The following is a 22447-nucleotide window of genomic DNA, read 5'->3' on the forward strand; positions in this document are numbered from 1 at the left end:
CCCAATAATGCAAATGCTAGCATGCTTAATGTTGTCCCAGAAGTCCCTTAAATTGTCCTCATTCTTTTTCATTCTTTTTTCTGTTCCATGGCACTGATTACCTCCACTCTGTCCGCCACGTCACTGATCTGTTCTTCTGCCTCATTTACTCTATTGATTCCTTCTGGTGTAGTTTTCATTTCAGTTATTGTATTCTTTAATTGTATTTGGTTTTTCTTATTAATTTCTAATTCTTTGTTAAAAAACTTCTAATTTTTCACTTTGTGCATCCATTCTCCTGAGTTCTTTGGTCATCTTTACTATCATTACTCTGAACTCTTTCTTGGGTCGATTCCATTTCTCCATGTCAGTTAGTTCTCCTGGGGTTTTATCTTGTTCCTTCATCTGAAATGTATTTTTCTGTGTCTTCATTTTCTTTAAATTGCTATTTGTATTTTTTGTATGTGGTAAGTTGGCTACTCTTTTTTGATTTTGGAGAAGTGACCCTCTGTAGGAAATGTTCAAAGCATCCCAGCAGTGTGCTACCCTCTCATCACTCAAGGGCCCAGGATTAGCTGGCCTGCATTTGTAGACTCAGTCTGCAAGCTGCAGGGCTGTAATTTTCTTGCTTCTAGTGTCAGCCCCACGGCCACTGGAGGGATCTTGGTCCTCTGTTGTGCAGGGTCATGTCTAGTGAAGTGAAAGTCGCTCAGTCATGTCTGACTCTTTGCGACCCCTGATCTATACAGTACATGGAATTCTCCAGGCCAGAATACTGGAGTGGCTAGCCTTCTCCTCCTCCAGGGGATCTTCCCAATCCAGGGATTGAACCCAGGTCTCCTGCATTGTGGGCAGATTCTTTACCAGCTGAGGCACAAGGGAAGCCCAAATGTGGCTGTGGGCTCAGGAAGTCTTTAGGCAGCCTGTCTGCACATGCTCATTTGTTGTTTGGCCTGAGGTGTCTCCAGCACTGGATCCTACAGACTGTTGAGGGGCCAGGTCTTGGTGCCAAAATATCAGCCTCTGGGAGGGCTCACACAGATGAATGCTCCCTGATATATCTGCCATGCACGTGTGCTCAGTCGTGTTCAACTTTGCAACCCCATGGGCTGTAGCCCTCCAGGCTCCTCTGTCCATGGACTTTCCCAGGCAAGACTACTGGAATGTGTTACCATTTTCTTCTCCAGGGGATCTTCCCAACCCAGGGATCAACCTGCATCTCCTACATTGACAGGCAGATTCTTTACTGGGCCATCTGAGAAGTCCTATGTATCTGCCACCAATGTCTATATCCCCAGAGTGAATCACAGCCACCCCCTGCTTCCTCAGGACACCTTTCAAGATCACTAGGTAGTTCTGATTCAGGATCCTATGAATTTATTGCTTTTGCCTTTGTTCCTGGTGTCTATGAAATGTTTGTGTACCCCTTTAGAGTGAAGTCTCTTATTTCTCCCAGTCCTGTGAGCTCCTGTAATCAAGCTCTGGTGGCTTTCAAAGCCAGATGCTCTGGGATCTCCTCTTCCTAGTGCTGGAGTCTTGGGTTAGGGGCTTCACTGGGACTCAGAACTTGCTCTAGTGGTAAAACCTCTATAATATAATTATTCTATAATTTGTGGGGCACCCACCTAAGGGAATGGGATTTGCCCTCCTACCAGTCTCTTTGTGGTTCCATCTTTTTGTTTCTAGCTATAGGGCACCTTTTCCGGTAGGCTTCAGTCTTTTTCAGTGATGATTGTCCTGTAGATTGTTGTGATTTTGGTATTCTTGTTAGAGGGGGTGAGTTTAAGGTCCTTCTACTCTGCCATCTTAGCTGCTCTGTCTTTGTCTTTTGAGAGTTTGATTATTATGTGTCTTAGTATGGACTTCTTTAAGTTCTTTTTACCTGGAAGTTGTTGAATTTCTTGATTGTATTTGTGTTTCTCATCAAATTTTGGAAGTTCTCTGCCATTATTTTTTAAAATGTTTTCTCTGTCCCTCTCTGTCTCTCCTCTGAGATTCCCAAAATGTGTATGATCCTCTTGATGATGTCACACAAGGCCTTTAGGGACTGCTCATTTTTCTTCACTCTGTTTTCTTTCTGTTGTTCAGATTCAACAACTTCCCCCATTCTATATTTAGATTCACTGATACCTTCTTTCCGCGTGCTCAAATTTTCTTTAAATCCCTCTACTGAGTTTTTTTGTACCAGGTATTGTACGTTAAGCCCAGAGCTCCTTCTTGATTTCTTCTTAGGTTATCTGTCTCCTCATGATGGGCTTCCTAGGTGGTAAATAATCTGCCTTTCAATGCAGGAGACACAAGAGACGAGGGTTGGATCCCTGGGTTGGGAAGATACCCTGGAGTAGGAGATGACAACCGACTCCAGTGTTCTTGCCTGGAAAATTTCACGGGCAGAGGAGTCTGGCAGGCTGCAGTCCATGGGGTCCCAAAGAGTTAGACACGACTGAGCAGGCACACATGAGCATTCTCCTTAGGATTGTTCTGCTCTGCTCTTGCATGATTTTCTTGATTTTCTGCACATCTTTCTTTAGTTGTTCGAGCATATTTAAGATAGTCCTTATCTAATCTATCTGTCATCAGATGTTTTTCAGGAGCAGTTCCTGTTCATTTAATTTTATTTTTATTTTGAATGGGCCATACTTTCCTGTTTCTTTGTATACCTGGTGATTTTTTGTGGAATACTGGACATTGGAATTTAATAATATGGTAACTTTGGAAGTCAGATCCTCCCCTTTCCCTCGACATTGCAGTTTTTGTTACTGTTTTTTGATTGCTCTAGGATATTTCTCTGCCAGCCATCAGCCTGAGTTGTAAACTGAAGGTCTTGTCAGGCTGTTTCTGAGTTTTCCCCTGAATATGCACACTTACTTTCTAAATTTCCCCTCATATGCAGTTGTTTTTGAATGTCTAATCTTTATTTATTGACTTCTAAAGCATTAAAATGAAGTTGAAGGCAAAAATCAAATTGGAAGCAAATTGTGCCCGATCTTTAAATCCCATGTAATTCACTTCAGCCAACAAGAAAGGGGCTTGCAAGCGTCTGCAAGACATGAGAGCAATGGCTACCCACCGTTTTCTGTGGTCAGGAACCAAAGTCGGCAATCAGAGTACATGCCCTTGGTTCTTGGAGGGCAGCCCTTTCTGGGTCCTCTGCCTCCTGCAATCTGTGTGTGAGCCGCTCAGGAACACATGCCCAGCTGCCTGCGACACTGCTGAGAGTGGGAATGGGTAGCTGCTATTTTCCTAAGAGCTGAAATTGACTGAAATGAATGTGATTTTCCTGTCTGAGCTTTCCTCTGGAACTTGCAATTCTTCAACAGACTCCAAAGTTCAAAAATAGTGACATCAGGCAGACTCTACCATTGCAGTTTTTGTCTAGTTATGGAGACAGATTCCTAGTGCCTCCAACTCTGCCACCTTCCACAAGTCTTCTCCTAAAACACTACAATATACAAAAAAATGAGGGCAACTTGATGGAGAAGTCGACTAGAACCTTGTGCAAGCAGTTTCACTGATTATTTTTAAATTCGTTAAGTAAAAATATTAGAACGTTCTGTCATAGATATAGAGAGCCTATTAGGCACTTTGAAAGGTTCCAAAAACTTAAAGCATAGACTCTTCTTAAAAAAAATTTAAAAAATTGAAACAATATATACTAGTATAATATATTAAAGCAAAATAGTAAATAAGAAGTGCCGAATACATACAATTATTTATGATCATTACAATGAGAGTCCAGAGGAAGGAGAGAGCACTGTGAATTTAAATTATCAGAAAAGATTAAGAGAAGATTGCATTAAGTAGCAGTCCTAAGCTGTTCCTAGGGAGATATTCTGACCAACCTAGATAGCATATTAAAAAGCAGAAACATTACTTTGTCAATAAAGGTCCATCTAGTCAAGGCTATGGTTTTTCCAGTAGTCATGTATGGATGTGAGAGTTGGACTATAAAGAAAGCAGAGCGCTGAAGAACTGATGTTTTTGAACTGTGTTGTTGGAGAAGACTCTTGAGAGTCCCTTGGACTACAAGGAGATCCAACCAGTCCATCCTAAAGGAAATCAGTCCTGGATGTTCATTGGAAGGACTGATTTTGAAGCTGAAACTCCAATACTTTAGCCACTTGATGCAAAGAGCTGACTCATTGAAAAAGACCCTGATGCTGGGAGGATTGGGGGCAGGAGGAGAAGGGGACGACAGAGGATGAGGTGGTTGGATGGCATCACTGACTCTATGGACATGAGTTTGAGTAAACTCCGGGAGTTGGTGATGGACAGGGAGGTCTGGCGTGCTGCAGTCCATGGGGTCACAAAGAGTCGGACTCAACTGAGCTACTGAACTGAACTGAACCGAAAGAATATTAAAAAGAGGTAAAACTTACCTAGCAGTATGTGTCAGATGCTAACTTATTCTCAAAACAATCCCATGAGGTATGTCCTATTGTGTCATTTACATAGATGAGGAAATTGAGCGAGAAAAACAGTAAAAGGCTTTCCCAAGCTCAAATAACAAGTCCGTCATGCAACTAGAACTAGAATCCAGGCAGGCAAGCTCTAGAGCCTGGTCTCTGTTTCTCAGTTCTAACTGAACAGTGTGGAAGCAAAAGCTCAGAAGTGAAAGTGTGATGCATTTTCCAGAGAGAGCAAAGATGCCAGCATGACAGAGTCATGGAGACTTTTTGCTGTGGGCCAATGTGTGTTCACAGGCAATAACTCTTTATTTGACTAAAATTGCAGATTTGGTTAGCACTTTCATTTTTATCATGTCACTTAAGAAATGTCTCCCTCAAAGTACTATAGTATAGAAAAACAACCATATAAAAGTTTTCACTATTATGTGTGCTGTTAAAGAAACAGTAACCTCTTCTTTTCTCTATTTAGTTATTTCTTAAGAGGAAAACCTATTATAGTTTGTAACCTTATTGGAGAGAATGTGTCTTGGAGTGATACGATTCCACACTGTGAAAGTAAGTAAATTCTCACTTTAGAATTTGGATCAAGAACGTTCAAACTTTTTGGCTTCAGAATCTGTTTTTGCTTTTAAATCAGCAATGATCCCAAAGAGCTTTTCTTTATGTGCCTTGCAGTGCTAAGTTGCTTGAGTCGTGTCCCAACTCTGCGATCCTATGGACTGTAGCCCACCCTGGGATTCTCCAGGCAAGAATACTAGAGTGGGTTACCATGCCACCCTTCTTGGGATCTTCCCCACCCAGAGAATGAACCCGCATCTCTTATGTCTCCTGTGTTGGCAGATGGGTTCTTACTACTAGTGCCATCTGGGAAACTATTTCTTTGTGTGGTTTATGTCTACTGGTATTCATTTTATTCAAATTAGAATGAAAGTTTTTTAAATAGTTTTTTATTAAATCACTTTTAAGACTTGTATAAAGTCAATACATGTTAATACATCATATTTTTATGAGAAAAATTAAAATTTTCCAGAATAGTGGCATTTGTTTTACAGTTTTTGCAAATATCTGGCTTAACAGAAGACATCTGGATTCAGTCTGTTTCAAATTCACACAATTTGTAGATTCTGGGAAATTTCACTATACAGCTACAAGGATGACAGTGAAATAAGACAGTATTTTGGTATTATTGTGAACCTCTGATGTAGTGAATGGATATGTTTATAAATTATAAAGCATTTCTTAGCTAGTGGTGGGTTTTACTATTATTTTAAAATTAATTTATTTTTTTATTGAAGGATAATTGCTTTACAGAATTTTGTTGTTTTCTGTAAAACCTCAACATGAATCAGCCATAGGTATGCATACATCCCCTCCCTTTTGGAACTCCCTCCCGTCTCCCTCCCCAACCCACCCCTCTAGGTTGATACAGAGCCGCTGTTTGAGTTTCCTGGGCCATACAGCAAATTCCCATTGGCTATCTATTTTACATATGGTAATGTAAGTTTCCATGTAATCACAAGCATATTTTCTTGCTAAATTTCCATCTCTTATGATGTCTAGAACAAAACTTTGCATGTCCTTATAAATAATATAGGAATTTCATATAGATACTTTAATAGGTATTTAAGGAAGTGAGTTTGGTTCTTAAAAGTTAATTTCTATGTGAGTTAATTTGGGAGAATACATTTTCTCATGGAAACTTTCCTCTCAATGGATAATGGATTCACAGTTAACTTCTAGAAATCATAAGTGAAAGAGCTTACTGAAGGTAGTGCCCAGGACTTTACTAACACTGTCTTACTCTTTCACCTTTCTTTTGCCTTCGTTTTCTCTTTTTTTCCCCTTTTAAGAGATTTATTGTGGACAACCTCCAAAAATAAAACATGGAAAACACACCAATAGCTACAGAAATATATTTGAATATAATGAATTGATAACTTATAGTTGTGATCTTTCAAATGGACCAGATGAATATTCACTTGTTGGACAGAGCAAGCTTGTTTGTATTGAACCTAACAAATGGAGTAGTGACCCTCCTCTGTGTAAAGGTAATCATATTTCCATTTATCTCCTTTATTTGTAAATACTGTGGAATACTTTGTAAATAGTTTTGTTGTTGTTCAGTCACTTAGCCATGTCCGACTCTTTGCAATCCCATGGACTGCAGGACGCCAGGCTTCTCTGTCCTTCACCATTTCCTGGAGCTTGCTCAAACTCATGTCCATTGAGTTTTACCAATAAATAAATAATTTTGCCAGTAAGTAAAACAATCATGCAAGTTTCCTCCTCTGTTTACATTGACTTCTAATTTAATTTAGGCCAAATTGAATAGAAAATAGTTCTAGTTGTGGGGTTTCCCACTTCTCACCCCAGATGTTATTGACATTCCAGTTTACACATTGTGAACTAATATGTGTGTGCATATAAAAATCAAGACTTTTTGCTTCAAAAACTAAAAAACTCAACACATGCTGCCTTAAATATAAAGTTTTTCCTTATATTGCAAGATGTCTGAATGTTCTGGCTACAAATAATGGTAGTGCAGATTGTTAAAGGCTAGCTCTCTCATTGAAAATAATGACAAACTCTGGACAAAATACATTTTTAAAACAATGTTTAAGGCACTCGAGTGACATGAAGCAAGGAGATGCTAGAGGGGCTTTGACTCTTGGAAGGAAACAGTCACTGAGTACAGGATAATATTTACTCTTTTCAACTCGACATGGAACATTTTCTAAGGGAGGTCATTTCCTAGCACATTCTAAAGAATTAAAATCATTCTGAATACATTATCTGATCAAAATGGAATAAATATAGAAATTAAAACAGCTAATCTAGAAAATTCTCAAATATTTGAAAATTATGAAAGATACTTATAAATAACCCATAGTTAAAGTAACAGGGAAAGTTAGAACATTCTGAATTGAATAAAAATGAAAAATATGATATATCAAAATAGCAAAATTTGTGTGATACAGCAAAAGCACTGCTTAGAGGGAAATTTATAGCATGAATTTGCGTTACAAAAAAAAAAAGTCTCAAGTCAATAACTGAAGCTTCCACCTTACAAAACTGAAAAAGAAAGAGCAAACAAACTCAAAATAAGGAGACATAAGATAATCATAAATAGAGAAAGATCGATAAAATTGTAAAGAGAAAATAATACAGAAAACCAGTGAAACCCCATGGTTCTTGGAGAAGATTGATAAAATAAATAAAGCTATAACTAGGCTGACAAGAAAGAAAAAAGATATTTAATAAATTGAGAAAGAAAAATATCATATGGTATCATTTATATAGAGAATCTAAATAATACAACAAACTAGTATATATAACAAAAAGAAACAGACTCACAGATACAGAGAACAAGCTACTGGTTAATTAGCAGGGAGAGGAAAGAGAGGCAATATAGAGGTAGGGAGCATGACTATAAGATAGGCTACAAGAATGTATTGTATAACATGAAGAACATAGTCACTGTTTTGTAGTAACTGTAAATGGAATGTACCCTTTAAAAGCTGTTTAAAAAATGAAAAATAAATTTTTACAAAGAATAAAAAAGAGGACATTGCTAATATACAGACAGATATTTAAAGGGATGATTAAAGAATATTATATTGATAGTTGTAATATCACAAATTTATGCTTATAAATTTGACAACAAATGAAATTAACAAATTCCTTTGAAGAAAAATATACCAAAATATCTCCACACAAAGATATAGGTAGCCTGAATAGTCTTATATCTATTAAGGAAGTATAATTTGTACTTAAAAACCTTCCCACAATGAGAACAGAGACCTCCTTGATCTGAGAGATGGCCTTCTTGGGGAATTCTACCTTACACTGCAGGAATAAATAATAGCACCTCCACACAAACTCTTCAAGAAATATTAGAAACAAGTGCTTCTCAACTCGTTTCATGGGGACTTTACCCTGATACCAAAGGCAGACCAAAAATTTGAAAGAAAATTATAAACAAGATCCTTACTGAATATGGGACTTCTCAACAAAGGGAAATCTGGCATGCCACGGTCCTTGGGGGTCACAAAGAGTCGGACACAACTGAATGACTGAACAATGTTGGGAAGAGAGAAATAAAATAGTCCGTATTCACTTACAACGTGATTGTCTCAAAGACTGATGTTTTAGCAAGGTCACAAAATATAGGATCAACATACAAAAAATGTAGAAAGCCAATAAGCTATAATGATAGTTTCTTCTAAATGGAAAAATGTTGTTTTTCTAAATCTGTTTCCCTGGAATTCAAATGCACAAATGAAGTCTTTTCTTTTTTTTCCCAATTAGCATCTTGCTTTTTATTGCTGGCCTCTTTCTTCCCACTTTGCACTAGTTTTTCTGGTCCTGTGTGAAAGCAGCTTTTTATTAATTCTGGAATTTCTCCACTTTACAGTTGTCAAATGTGAACGACCATTTCTCGAACATGGAATAATGGTGTCAGGAAGTAGAGAAAAATTTTCGTACCAATCAGTGGTGGTATTTGAATGCCTCCAGGGTTTTTACCTTAATGGCAGCAACCTAGTGTTCTGTGGTGGTAATGATACTTGGGAACCTGAGATGCCAACATGTATTAAAGGTACAAGTGTTGTCTTTTTGCTTTTTCTAATTTTGTCTTTTAGTTTTTAAGACTAATTTAAAAAATTGATAATAATTGATAAGAATAATTGAAAAAAATCTTAGTATTTAACTCTGTCTTGTACCCTTTTCCATTGCAGATGTATGTCAGAATTTACATAGAATTCTATTGTGATTTGGTATGTTTTTATGGAGTCTTAGCATGTTATGTTAGCAAATAATGCAGGAGTATCTATTTCTCTTGCTCAGTATTTTTATGTATAAAAATAAATGGGGAACCATCTTTCAAAGTAAACTGGAGCATTAGAATTTTTACCTATTTAAGTCAAGAAAAGAATGAGAGGCATAATTCATATAAATGAAATGAAAGCTGTAATCTCAACTGATTGGCCCTAGATTATTTCTTTTTCAATGGTGATTTCTCTCAATACAAAGCTCACAATTTTGAGCCATTCAGATTTAGTATCTTCTTGCTTATATTTTACAAAAAACTCTTTAAATTCATACGATTTACACTCATTCATCATTTTCAGTAATAAAAATAAGAAGAACATATTTACAGCCATTTAGTTATACTTAGTTATTCTAAAAGTATTTGTTATGGTCTGCAGATATCAACAAGTGTGTAAGCTTGGGCAAGTTATGTAAACTTTACATAAGTTTACTTCCATGTAAAGGTTTAGTGCTTTCCTCACTGGGTGAAAGCAAAGTTAAAATAGGTCCATTTAAAGCCCTGTAGCACAGTGCCTGGCATTTAGAAAGCTCTTAAAAGGTAGCTTGTATGACTTCCAGCATCACATTTAGAGAATATTTTCCTGATCCAAGATTATGTTTCATTTTCGAGACTGCAGCCATCTTGATTCTTTTCATAAAACTGGGTAATTTCTGCTGTCACCAGAATAATACCAGTATTTCTACCACCCCCATCATTCCCATCTCATACAATTATTATTTTTCTGTTTCCTGGACATTTTTATTTGGCAACAGAAAGTAAACTTCTTAACAACTGAAAAACAGGAAAAGTCCTTACTTACTGAAATGACGTGGAGGATTTCTGGCAGGGACTATATGTCAGCTGCTCTTCCTAAGACTTAAGAGACTATTTGATACAGTGGAAGAAATCGTCTTTCTAATTTCAGGGCTGCTTTCTCTGGCTGCTTCTATTTAGTTGCATCAGAAGCGAGAGACAAGAGGAACACTCAGAAGAGGGTTAGCCTGGGCGGAATGCTCTGAGGGTCCTAGCGGGGCTCTGCTCAGTCAAATAACATCATTTCTGTGGGTTCTAGTTTCCTGTTGTCTGTTGACGCAAACAAATGTCACTTACTGGCTTCTAATTTGTTTCCTATTGTCCAAATATTTTAAAGTACTGAGGGGCATTATTCATGTTAACATGGAAAGTAGAACTCCTTTTTGTAATTCTTGTGAACCTGGTACCCAGTAGCCTCTTTGAGTACTTTGGTGAGTACTTTGAGTACTTTGCTATGAAGTTTTGTGTGGAGAAATATGTTTTTCTGATGGATGAGATATATATATATATATGTATATGTATATCTCATATATTTATATATAAATATATTTATTTATGTATATGGTATATAAATTATAAAATTTTATATATAAAATATATAAATATATATTTTATGTAAATATTTTATTGAAATCTATACTCATTGTCCCATCCATGTTTACTCATATGGTTAGTGAGACTATGTGCTGTGGTGTATACAGTGTTTGTTGAGATATCTTTTTAAAAGTTGACCATAAACATTTCATAAGGAGAAAAAGCAATTCAAGATGGCAAAGTGATTGTCTGAGGAGGCTTTACAAATAGCCAAGAAAAGAAGAGAAGCTAAAGGCAAGGGAGAAAAGGAAAGATCTATCCAACTGAATGCAGAGTTCCAGAGAATAGCAAGGAGAGATAAGAAGGCCTTCTTAAGTGAACAATGCAAAGAGGGAAACAATAGAATGGGAAAGACTAGCGATCTCTTCAAGAATATTGGAGATATCAACGGAACATATTATGCAAGGATGCACACAATAAAGGACACAAATGACGAGGACCTAACAAGCAGAAGAGATAAAGAAGAGGTAGCAAGATTATAGAGAAGAACTGTACAAACGAAGGTCTTAATGACCTGAATCACCACAATCCTGCCGTGACTCTCCTAGAGCCAGACGTCCTGAGGTGTGAAGTCAAGTGGGCGTCAAGAAGCATTATATGAACAAACCTAATGGAGGTGATGGAATTCCAACTGAGCTATTTAAAGTACTAAAAGATGACTGTTAAAGTGCTGCCCTCAATATGTCAGCAAATTTGGAAAACTCATCAGTGGCCACTGGCAAAGGTCAGTTTTCATTTCAATCCTAAAGAAAGACGATGCCACAAATGTTCAAACCATCGTACAAGTGTGCTCATTTCACATGCTAGCAAGGTAATGCTCAAAATCCTTCAAGCTAAGCTTCAGCATATGTGAAATGAACACTTCCAGATGTACAAGCTGGGTTTAGAAAAGGCAGACAAACCAGAGACCAAATTGCCAGCATCCATTGGATCATACATAGCAAGGGAATTCTAGAAAAGCATCTACTGGTTCACTGACTATGCTAAAGACTTTGATGTGTGAATCACAACGAACTGTGGAAAATGCTTAAAGAGATAGGAACACCAGACTACCTTACCTGCCTCCTGAGAAACCTGTATGCAGGGCAAGAAGCAACAGTTAGAACTGGACATGGAACAACAGAGTGGTTCAAAATTGGGAAAGGAGTACAACAAGGCTATGTATTGTTGCCCTGCTTATTTAACTTCTATGCAGATCACATCATGCAAAATGCTAGGCTGGATGAATCACAAGCTGGGATCGAGATTGCTGAGAAAAGTATCAACAGCTTAAGATATGCAGATGATACCACTCTAATGGCAGAAAGTGAAGAGGAACTAAAGAGCCTCTTGATGAAATTGAAAGAGGAGAGTAAAAAAGCTGGCTTAAAACTCAGCATTCAAAAAACTAAGATCTTGGCATCTGGTCTCACCACTTCGTGGCAAATAGAAGGGGTAAAAGTAGAAGCAGTGACAGATTTTATTTTCTTCAGTTCCAAAATCACTGTGGACAGTGACTGCAGCCATGAAATTAAGATGCTTGCTCCTTGAAAGAAAAGCTATGACAAACCTAGACAGTGTATTAAAAATCAGAGACATCCCTTTGGCCACAAAGATCCATATAGTCAAAGTTATGGTTTTTCCAGTAGCCCTGTACAGATGTAAGAGTTGGATCATAAAGAAAGTTGAATGCTGAAGAATTGATGCTTTTGAATTGTGCTGGGAGGACTCTTGGAGTCCAGGACAGCAAGGAGATCAAACTAGTCCATTCTAAAGGAGATCAGTCCTGAGTATTCATTGGAAGGAATGATGCTGTTGATGCTGAAGCTGATACTCCAATACTTTGGCCACCTGATGCGAAGAGCTGACTCATTGGGAAAGACCCTGATGCTGGGAAAGATTGAAGGCAGGAGGAGAAGGGGACGACAGAGGATGAGATGGTTGGATGGCATCACCGACTCAATGAACATGAATCTGAGCAAACTCCAGGAGACAGTGAAGGACAGGGGGACCCGGCATGCTGCTGTCTACAGACTGGCAAAGAATCAAATGTGATCAAAGTAACTGAACAGTAATCAAGGATTTTTAAAACACTGATACAGTTTACTATGTGAAGAAGAGGTGAATAATTTGTGAGAAAAAGCGTGTGAAAAGACTACAGGGATCTTTCCTCTTTTAATAAAAAATAAACTCTCCTTATAGGATTGTCAGTCATTTTTTATCCTCAGTTAGAGAAAGACTCCAACAAAAGGATCACTAGCATTATATAATGGTTTTAGTCAGTTCAGTCACTCAGTTGTGTCTGGCTCTTTGTGACCCTATAAACTGCAGCACGCCAGGCCTCCCTGTCCATCACCAACTCCTGGAGTCCACCCAAACCCATGTCCATTGAGTCGGCAATGCCATCCAACCATCTCATCCTCTGTCACCCCCTTCTCCTCCTGCCCTCAATCTTTCCCAGCATCAGGGTCTTTTCCAATGAGTCAGCTCTTTGCATCAGGTGGCCAAAGTATTGGAGTTTCAGCTTCAAAATCAGTCCTTCCAATAAACACCCAGGACTGATCTCCTTTAGGATGGACTGGTTGGATCTCCTTGCAGTCCAAGGGACTCTCAAGAGTCTTCTCCAACACCACAGTTCAAAAGCATCAATTCTTCTGTGCTCAGCTTTCTTTAGAGTCCAACTCTCACATCCATACATGACTACTAGAAAAACCATAGCCTTGACTAGACGGACATTTGTGGACAAAGTAATGTCTCTGCTTTTTAATATGCTGTCTAGGTTGGTCATAAATTTCCTCCCAAGGAGTAAACGTCTTTTCATTTCATGGCTGCAATCACCATCTGCAGTGATTTTGGGGCCCCAAAAATATAAAGTCAGCCACTGTTTCCCCATCTATTTGCCATGAAGTAATGGGACCAGATGCCCATGATCTTAGTTTTCTGAATGTTGAGCTTTTTTTTCTTTCTTTTTTTTTTTTGTATTAATAGCTTATTCCTTTTTTATTGCCAAATAGTATTTCATAGTTCAGATGTGCCATTTTTTAAAATTAATTTATTTATTTTTTAATTTATTTTTTATTTTTTCATTTATTTTTACTAGTTGGAGTGAATGTTGAGCTTTAAGCCAACTTTTTCACTCTCCTCTTTCACTTTCATCAGGAGGCTCTTTAGTTCTTCTTCACTTCTGCTATAAGGGTGATGTCATCTGCATATCTGAAGTTATTGATATTTCTCCTGGCAGTCTTGATTCCAGCTTGTGCTTACTCCAGCCAAGCATTTCTCATGATGTACTCTGCATATAAGTTAAATAAGCAGGGTGACAATATACAGCCTTGACGGACTCCTTTTCCTATTTGGAACCAGTCTATTGTTCCATGTCCAGTTCTAACTGTTGCTTCCTGACCTGCATACAGGTTTTTCAAGAGGCAGGTCAGGCGGTCTGGTATTCCCATCTCCTTCAGAATTTTCCATAGTTTATTGTGATCCACACAGTCAAAGGCTTTGGCATAGTCAATAAAGCAGAATTAGATGTTTTTTGGAACTCTCTTGCTTTTTTGATGATACAGTGAAGATTGGCAATTTGATCTGGTTCCTCTGCCTTTTCTAAAACCAGCTTGAACATCTGGAAGTTCACAGTTCACATATTGTTGAAGCCTGGCTTGGAGAATTTTGAGCATTATTTTACTAGCATGTGAGATGAGTGCAATTGTGTGGTAGTCTGAGCATTCTTTGGCATTGCCTTTCTTTGGGATTGGAATGAAACCTGATCTTTTCCAGTCCTGTGGCCACTGCTGAGTTTTCCAAATTTGCTGGCATATTGAGTGCAGCACTTTCACAGCATCATCTTTTAGGATTTGAAATAGCTCAACTGGAATTCCATCACCTCCACTAGCTTTGTTCGTAGTGATGCTTCCTAAGGCCCACTTGACTTCACATTCCAGGATGTCTGGCTCTAGGTGAGTGTGAGTGATCACACCATCGTGATTATCTGGGTCATGAAGATCTTTTTCATACAGTTCTGTGTATTCTTGCCACCTCTTCTAAATATCTTCTCCTTCTGTTAGGTCCACACCATTTCTGTCCTTTATTGAGCCCATCCTTGCATGAAATGTTCCCTTGGTATCTCTAATTTTCTTGAAGAGATCTCTAGTCTTTCCCATTCTATTGTTTTCCTCTATTTCTTTGCATTGATTGATGAGGAAGGCTTTCTTATCTCTCCTTGCTAGTCTTTGTAACTCTGCATTCAAATGGGTATATCTTTCCTTTTCTCCTTTGCTTTTTGCTTCTCTTCTTTTCACAGCTATTTGTAAGGCCTCCTCAGACAGCCATTTTGCTCTTTTGCATTTCTTTTTCTTGGGGATGGTCTTGATTCCTGTCTCCTGTACAATGTCCCGAACCTCCGTCCATAGTTCATCAGGCACTCTGTCTATCAGATTTAGTCCCTTAAATCTATTTCTCACTTCCACTGTTTAATCATAAGGGATTTGATTTAGGTCATACCTGAATGGTCTAGTGGTTTTCCCCACTTTCTTCAATTTCAGTCTGAATTTGGCAATAAGGAGTTCATGATCTGAGCCACAGTCAGCTCCCAGTCTTGTTTTTGCTGACTATATAGAGCTTCTCCATCTTTGGCTGCAAAGAATATAATCAGTCTGATTTCAGTGTTGAGCGTCTGGTGATGTCTATGTGTAGAGTCTGCTCTTGTGTTGTTGGAAGAGGGTGTTTGCTATGACCAGTGCGTTCTCTTTGTAGAACTCTGTTAGCCTTTGCCCTTCTTCATTCTGCACTCCAAGGCCAAATTTGCCTATTACTCCAGGTGTTTCTTGACTTCCTACTTTTGCATTCCAGTCCCCTATAGTGAAAAGGACATCTTTTTGGGATGTTAGTTCTAGAAAGTCTTATAGGTTTTCACAGAACCATCCAACTTCAGCTTCTTTAGCACTATTGGTTGGGGCATAGACTTGGATTACCGTGATGTTGAATGGTTTGCCTTGGAAACAAATGGAGATCATTACTGCATTTCAGACTCTTGGCTACTCCATTTCTTCTAAGGGATTCCTGCCCACAGTAGTAGATATTATGGTCATCTGAGTTAATGGTGTCAAGTCAGATCTAAATGTGCAATTGTGAACAAATGTCAAAGAAATCCTTAGTGAAAAAGAAGTATGGAATATGGTACTACCTGGATTTTTTTAGATAACACATAAATTTTATGGTTTATTATTAGTTAATTATCTACTAGGATGTTCATTATAAAATACTCAGTTGTAGTGAACATTCTATACATACATCCTTATGTACTTGTGCAAATATTTATTTAGGTTAAACCCAGAAAGAGAAGTGCAAAGTTCTGAGTCTATGTTTTTATTTAAGATATAATTTTTAAAGAATAAAAATGAAAATTAAATTCATAATTTTGTATTGATATGTCTGGTGAATGGAGTCAAATTTATTTTTCCAGGTTACAGGCCGACTCATCCAACAAAGACTCCACTTTCACAATATCCAGGTTCAGTAATTCTTTATCCTACTTCTAGTTAAGAGCTTTATAAGGTGCAAAAGTTGCTGTATATGGGTGCAAAATCATATGTTTTATTTTACTTTGCATTACTTTAATTATCAGTGAGACTGAACTTTTTACTGTCTGCATTTATTCATGTTTTTTGTTCATTTTCCTATTAAGTTTCTAAAATATTTTTTATTGTTCATTTGAACTTATAAAATCCTTTAATATGAAGTTTTTTCCGAGGGTTGTTAGTTTATTTTTTATTTATTTATTTATTTTTTTTTGCTTTACTTTCACTAGTCACTAGTTTTATATATGAATATATGTTTTTAAATATTACCAATGTATACAGAGTAAAAGGTGAGTTCTTCTTATCTTTCTATAGCCTATTACTATTATCACTCTTAATAGTTTAGGGTGTCTTCCTCATATAAAAGTAAACATTTCCAGATTGATTGGCTTTTTAAAGTATCTTTGAAATTAATTTCTCATTTTGATATCAGTTTCTCATTTAAATACTTTCTTCTCTGCAATTGCCTTCTTGTTTTTTGCCTTAATTTCATTGAGGCTTTCAAATGGCTAAGTCAAAAAATTCTCTTGGTAAATGTGACATTGCACTTGAAACTATGCAGGTTATTTTCAAATATCTTTTGATAATGATTTCTAGCATAATTCCACAATAATAAGAGAATAGACTCTGTATGATTTCAATACTTTTAAACCATGAAATTTTTCACCTTGTTTTATGTCATTGGATATGTTCCAGTGTCTCCTGGTTTATAGTCTATGGGAACTTGAATAGAATTTGTATCCTGCCTTTGTGTGAATATTATATAAATTTAATTACATTGAACTGGTTCATAGTGCTTTTCAGGTCTACTATATCCTTCTACTTTTCTGTCTAATCATCCTATTAACTTTTGAGATTTTGATATTGAAACTCCAACTAAAAATCTTAATTTATCTACTTAAAAAGTTGTAATATATAGTAGAATTATATGTAACTTTGTTCTGTATTTGCCAAGTCTCCTGCAAATGTATTTTTATGCTTTCATAATTATAAGAAAATTTTAAAAATTAAAGCTAAAAACAAACAAAAATAGTTTAAGGTGTCTTTGTATCTATTTCTATATATCAAAAGTCTTACGTGTGTAGCTACACATTTAATTTGGTGTCTGTTTCTTTTTTTCTTAAGCAAAAATGACACCATACTGTTCACATTTTTCTGAAACTTGCATTTTTCTACTTAATGTCTTGTATTGAGATTATAGTTTGAGTTATTCTTATCCTTTTAAATGATGACTTTCATATGCACCATTATATTTTATTTAACTATTCTCCTATCAGAGGCCATTTATGTATGCAAAAGTTGTATATTAATAGGTAACTGGATGTATGGATCTTTTGTCTGATGGCTATGAGTGTTGTGTCTTTCTTATAAAAGCTTCAGGATTTCCCCATGCCAAAATTATATAAACATATCAATCATGCACACTGATTGCATTCTTTGGTACATCTGAAATTTATTATGATATGGAATGAGATTGGATCCCTCTTCACTTCACCCAACCCCCATCCAATGGCAAAGTGACACCATTTGTTGAATAACTTGTCTTTTCTCCCGTGTTTTGAGATCAACTTTTATTTAATTTTTCATACCACTTCAGCCAATTTAGTAGCATTAAATGTATTCACATTGTTGAACAACCATCACTACTATCTCTAAAGCTTTTCACCACTTGAAAGTAAACTTTATGCCCATTATGAGCAGTAATGCTTCTTTCTCCACCATCATCCCACCTTCAGTAGCCTCTATTTTGCTTTCTGTATCTATGAGTTTAACTTACCTAGATACCTCATTTAATTAGAATTTTGCATGTGTCTTTTTGTGCCTGGGTTAATTCTCTTAGCATAATGTCTTCAAAGCTCATCTACCTTATATCCAAACTTTATTCCTTTTATGGCTGAAAATATTCCAGTGTTTGTATATACCACATTTTATTTGTAATTTCATCTGTCAATAGATACTGGGTTGTTTTTACCTTTTTACAATTCTAAATGATGCCTCTCAGAATATTGGCATCTAAGTATCTGTTTGGAGTCCCTGTTTTGAATTTTTGGGGGCGGGTATATACCATGGAGTGGAATTATTGGGTTGTATGTTAATTCTTGTTTAATTTTCAGAGGAACTGAAAATACAGTCCTCCGTTTAAAAAAAAAAAGTTTTAAATTGGCTGCACCATTTTCATTCCCACCAGTGAAAAGTTTCTAATTTCTTGCCCTCTTTTCCAATACATGTTAATTTCTGGTTTTTATAATAACCGGAATTATCTAAGGTAGTTAACAGGTGTGAAGTAGTATCTCGTGGCTTTTATTTGCACTTCCCTGATGATTAGCAACATGAGCGGCTTTTCGTGTGCTACTTGGCCATTTATATGTCTTCTTTGGATAAATGTCTATTCGTGTCTCTTGCCTACTTGTAAAATGGCTCTTTGGTGGTGGTGGTGTTGAGTTTTAGAAGTGTATGGTATATTTTGGATATTAATCCCTTCTCAGGTTTATTATTTGCAGATGTTTCTGCTCATTCTGTGAGTTGCTTTTCACTCTATTAATAGTGCCCTTTGATACACAGAAGTTGTTAGTTTTGATACAGTCTGATGTATCTGTTTTTCTCTTTGTTACATGTGCTTTTCATGCCACATCTAAGAAATCGTTTCCAGTTCAATATTATGAAATTGTCCTCTTTATTTTCTTCTAAGAGTTTTATAGTTCTATGTCCTTTGTTTTTTGATTCATTTTTAATCACTTTTTGTATATGGTATAACATAGGTGTCAAATTTCATTCTTTGCATATGGATATCCAGTTTTCTGAAAATCGTTTGTCGAAAAAAGCTACGCTTTCCCCATTGAATGCTCTTAGCACCCTTGTGAACAATCACTTGACCATATAAGCAAGGGTTTATTTCTGGGCCCTATATTCTATACCATTGGTCTGTATGTCTGTCTGTATGCTAGTATTGTCCTGATTATTGTAGCTTTTTAGTAAGCTTTGAAATCTTCTTCATTTATTTAAATCTTCTTTACTTTCTTTCAGCATTTTTTAAATAGTTTTCAATGTACAAGTCTTTTATCTTCTTGGTTAAACTTATTTGAGTATTTTATTATTTTTTATGCCATTGTGAATTGAATTGTTTGTTTCCTTTCCTTTTTGGATTGTTCATTGTTAGTGATTGTTAGTGTATAGAAACACAACTGTGTTTTGTGTGTTGATTTTGTATCCTTCAGCTTTGCAGAATTAATGTACTAGTTCTAGCACTGTGTGCATTTGTGTGAATGTATGTGTGATCTTTAGAGAGCTTTCTATGTGAAAGATCATGTCATCTATAAACAGATCATTTTATTTTTTCCTTCCTATATGGATATTTTTAATTTCTTTTTTGCATAATAACTGTGACCCAAACTTCCAATATTATGTTGACTTGAAGTGGCACATGCAGGAATTCTGTCTTGTTCTTGACCTGAAAATAAAGTTTTAGTTGTTCAACATTGAGTATGATGTTAGCTATGAGTATTGTATAAATGACCAGTATTATGTTGAGGAGTCTATTCCAGAGCAATTTCTAAATCACTTTTAAGCCCTCCTTTATCTAGAATCACATTGAATTCAAGGCTGATTTTAAGAGTATGCTGATGATAAATTTGCTTGCTGTACATAGAGTTAGTCACAGGGCTATCAACAGACCAGAAGAAGAATGCTAATGGCATTGAATATAATAATATAATATAAGGTAAAATAAAAGTTATAATATTTAATGATGCAACTTTGAATGAGAAACATTAATATAATTTATAAGGAAAATTAAATTATAATTATGAATTATAAAAAGGCACAAAACCAACAGCAATGAATTTATAGATCTTTAAGATTTATTTAGTCTTCCTTTTAACTTACTTCCAATTTTTTTCCCCTAGGATATCCCAATCCCGTTGAAGAAATACCATCACTTGAAGACTTTGAGGATTTAGGTATTATTTTGATTATTAATAACCTGCATTATGAAACCTTAGATTTCTATATGGAAACATCATGGTTCAATCATTGGTAGGTAGGGAAGAAGCAATGTGTCACAAATAGTAATAATTGACATTTACAATTATTTTATTAATGCAGATACCATGACAAATGTTAACTGGTGGTATATATAGACACATGTAGGTAATTTTCTCTAATCTGGTGAATTCCAATAGTCTTGATGTGCTTGTGTGCTAAATCACTAAGTCATGTCCAATTCATTGTGACCCCATGGACTGTAAGCCTACCAGAATGCTGGAGTGGGTTGCCATTTCCTCCTCCAGGGGATCTTCCCAGCCCAGGGATTGAACCCTATCTCTTGCATATCCTGCATTGGCAGACAGATTCTTTACCACTGAGCCACTTAGGAAGCCCGTAATAAGCTGTACTCAGTAACCTGGTCTGGAAGCTATAGCACAACACAATGAAAAGGGAGACTCCTATTAAGAGTGTAACAAGATGGATCCTGTACCTGGAATCTATTTAAAAGGGTTCTATGATCAAAATGACTTGGATGCACTCAGCAGTCATGCTCAAACTAGATTGATAAACATTTTTGCTGTAGTTGTTAGATGATCTGATCAAAATTAAAGTATAGCTGCTATCTGGGATCCATATGTGTTCCATATCTTCAAAACTTTTAAAATTTTTTCTCAGATGCAGGAATCATTGCTCTGGCTATTCTTACTGCAAGTAAGTATCTCAAATTTTAATACCATTTAAATAATGATGTAATATGAAGATGAGATGTGCATTATTTTTTCAATGATTTTCAGTTACTATAGTTTTTCAGTACAACAGTCTACTAATACCTGACCTTTTCTATGATATACTGCCTTATGTTGGTGATTGTATGTTGTTTTATATTCTACATGTCCTCTTAATAACAAACCCTAAATAATACACGTTTTTCCAACTGGTCATGGAAATGACTGTGACCTTTGGTCCTGTGAGTCTACTTCCCAAATATGCTTTGGATAATTTTCTAAATTAAGTAAGGGCTCTAACTTACTGTGGACTGTTAAAGTGATTCCAGGGGGCTGGATTTAGATACTGAAGAATCAAGATGGAATGTAAATGTACACGGGCCTAAATAAAATAATATTTTCTGATCTTAGAAAATGGTCAGAAATAAACATAACTAACATTGATTTCTTCTGCTTGGTTTGGAATCTTGGTAGTTAGTTTTCAGTATCATATGTCATTTGTTTCCTGTTTTCTTGTAGTTGTTGCTGTTATAGTAGTTTGTACGTGCCTATACAGATGTCTTTTCAGTGGGAAGAAGGAAGAGAAGGATATGAAAGAGAAGGCGAAGGAAATAAAAGAGAAGGAAGAGAGGGAAATGAGAGAGAAGGAGGAGAGGAAGGAGAAGGAGAGGAAGGAGAAGGAGGAGAAGGAGAAGGAGGAGAAGAAAGAGGAGAGGAAGGAGAAGGAGATGAAGGAGAAAGAGAAGGAGAAGAAGGAGAAGGAAAAGGAGAAGAAGGAGAAAGAGAAGAAGCAGAAAGAGGAGAAGGAGATGAAAGGGTAAATCAAAACACATTTCCTCTAACTTATTCTAGCCTTTTTACTTTTGACATATTTTTGTGCAGTTTTGTTTGTCTTCTGTATTGCATGCTATATTTTTTTTAAATGTGCCTGCATGAGTACACTGTCTGAATTTCATTTCATTATTAGAAATGTTTTTAGCTGCTTTTAATATTACTGCACCAGGAGGAATTTGTGCAGAATTTTTTCAGCTACTATGACTGTAAGAAAAATTTCTGTGCAGTTTGAGGTTTAAGTTCTACAGCAAATCATGGATGGTTATGGGGTTTTCCCCACCCAAGGTATATCCTCCTCCCTAGATTGGTCTAGTGGCCCAGATGAACTTTTAAATGGTTCACTGTGAAGACTTTGGCATTTATAGTCACTAGAATTTTTATGATGAAGATCTCCATTAGTCTGTATAACGTAGATCAGTGTAAGAAGCTATGTAGCTAAAAACTGATTTCATTTAGAGTTATTTATATGTTATACTGAAGAATTAAAAGCAGCATTATTTGATTTCCCCTTTATGTTTTCTTAATTTGCTAAGTGGCAGTGAAACTGATGGGGTTAAAATTACTGAAAGGAGTAGGATTTACAAGGCATCTCATTAGCTTTCTCTTGATCTATAAAAATGAAAAAAGTCTGCTAGAGGTACTGAGAATTTAAAAGTGCACAAATTCATATTGTTTAAGGAAAATAGAGGTTTTAAACATAAAACTTAAATTTTAAGGAAATAATTCACAGTTTAATGAAATATT

The 22447-nt window shown here is 36.3% G+C and overlaps 2 protein-coding genes across 2 annotated transcripts in view; both read left to right on the forward strand.

Moving 5' to 3' along the window:
• LOC122452312 (membrane cofactor protein-like) overlaps window positions 1–1505 on the forward strand; it is a 32372-nt gene extending 30867 nt beyond the window's left edge. The window contains 1 exon segment of the mRNA XM_043485820.1: window positions 1278–1505. Coding sequence (XP_043341755.1) covers window positions 1278–1505 — 228 coding nt within the window.
• A 2861-nt stretch (window positions 1506–4366) lies between these two features.
• The window catches only part of LOC122452313, a 28896-nt gene continuing 10815 nt past the window's right edge, over window positions 4367–22447 (forward strand). The window contains exons 1-8 of the mRNA XM_043485822.1: window positions 4367–4407; window positions 4858–4943; window positions 6239–6436; window positions 8803–8985; window positions 16046–16093; window positions 20063–20116; window positions 20820–20855; window positions 21389–21654. Coding sequence (XP_043341757.1) covers window positions 4367–4407; window positions 4858–4943; window positions 6239–6436; window positions 8803–8985; window positions 16046–16093; window positions 20063–20116; window positions 20820–20855; window positions 21389–21654 — 912 coding nt within the window. The remainder of the gene's footprint in view (window positions 4408–4857; window positions 4944–6238; window positions 6437–8802; window positions 8986–16045; window positions 16094–20062; window positions 20117–20819; window positions 20856–21388; window positions 21655–22447) is intronic.

This window comes from Cervus canadensis, chromosome 13, assembly GCF_019320065.1.
Source record: "Cervus canadensis isolate Bull #8, Minnesota chromosome 13, ASM1932006v1, whole genome shotgun sequence".
NCBI lineage: Eukaryota > Metazoa > Chordata > Mammalia > Artiodactyla > Cervidae > Cervus > Cervus canadensis.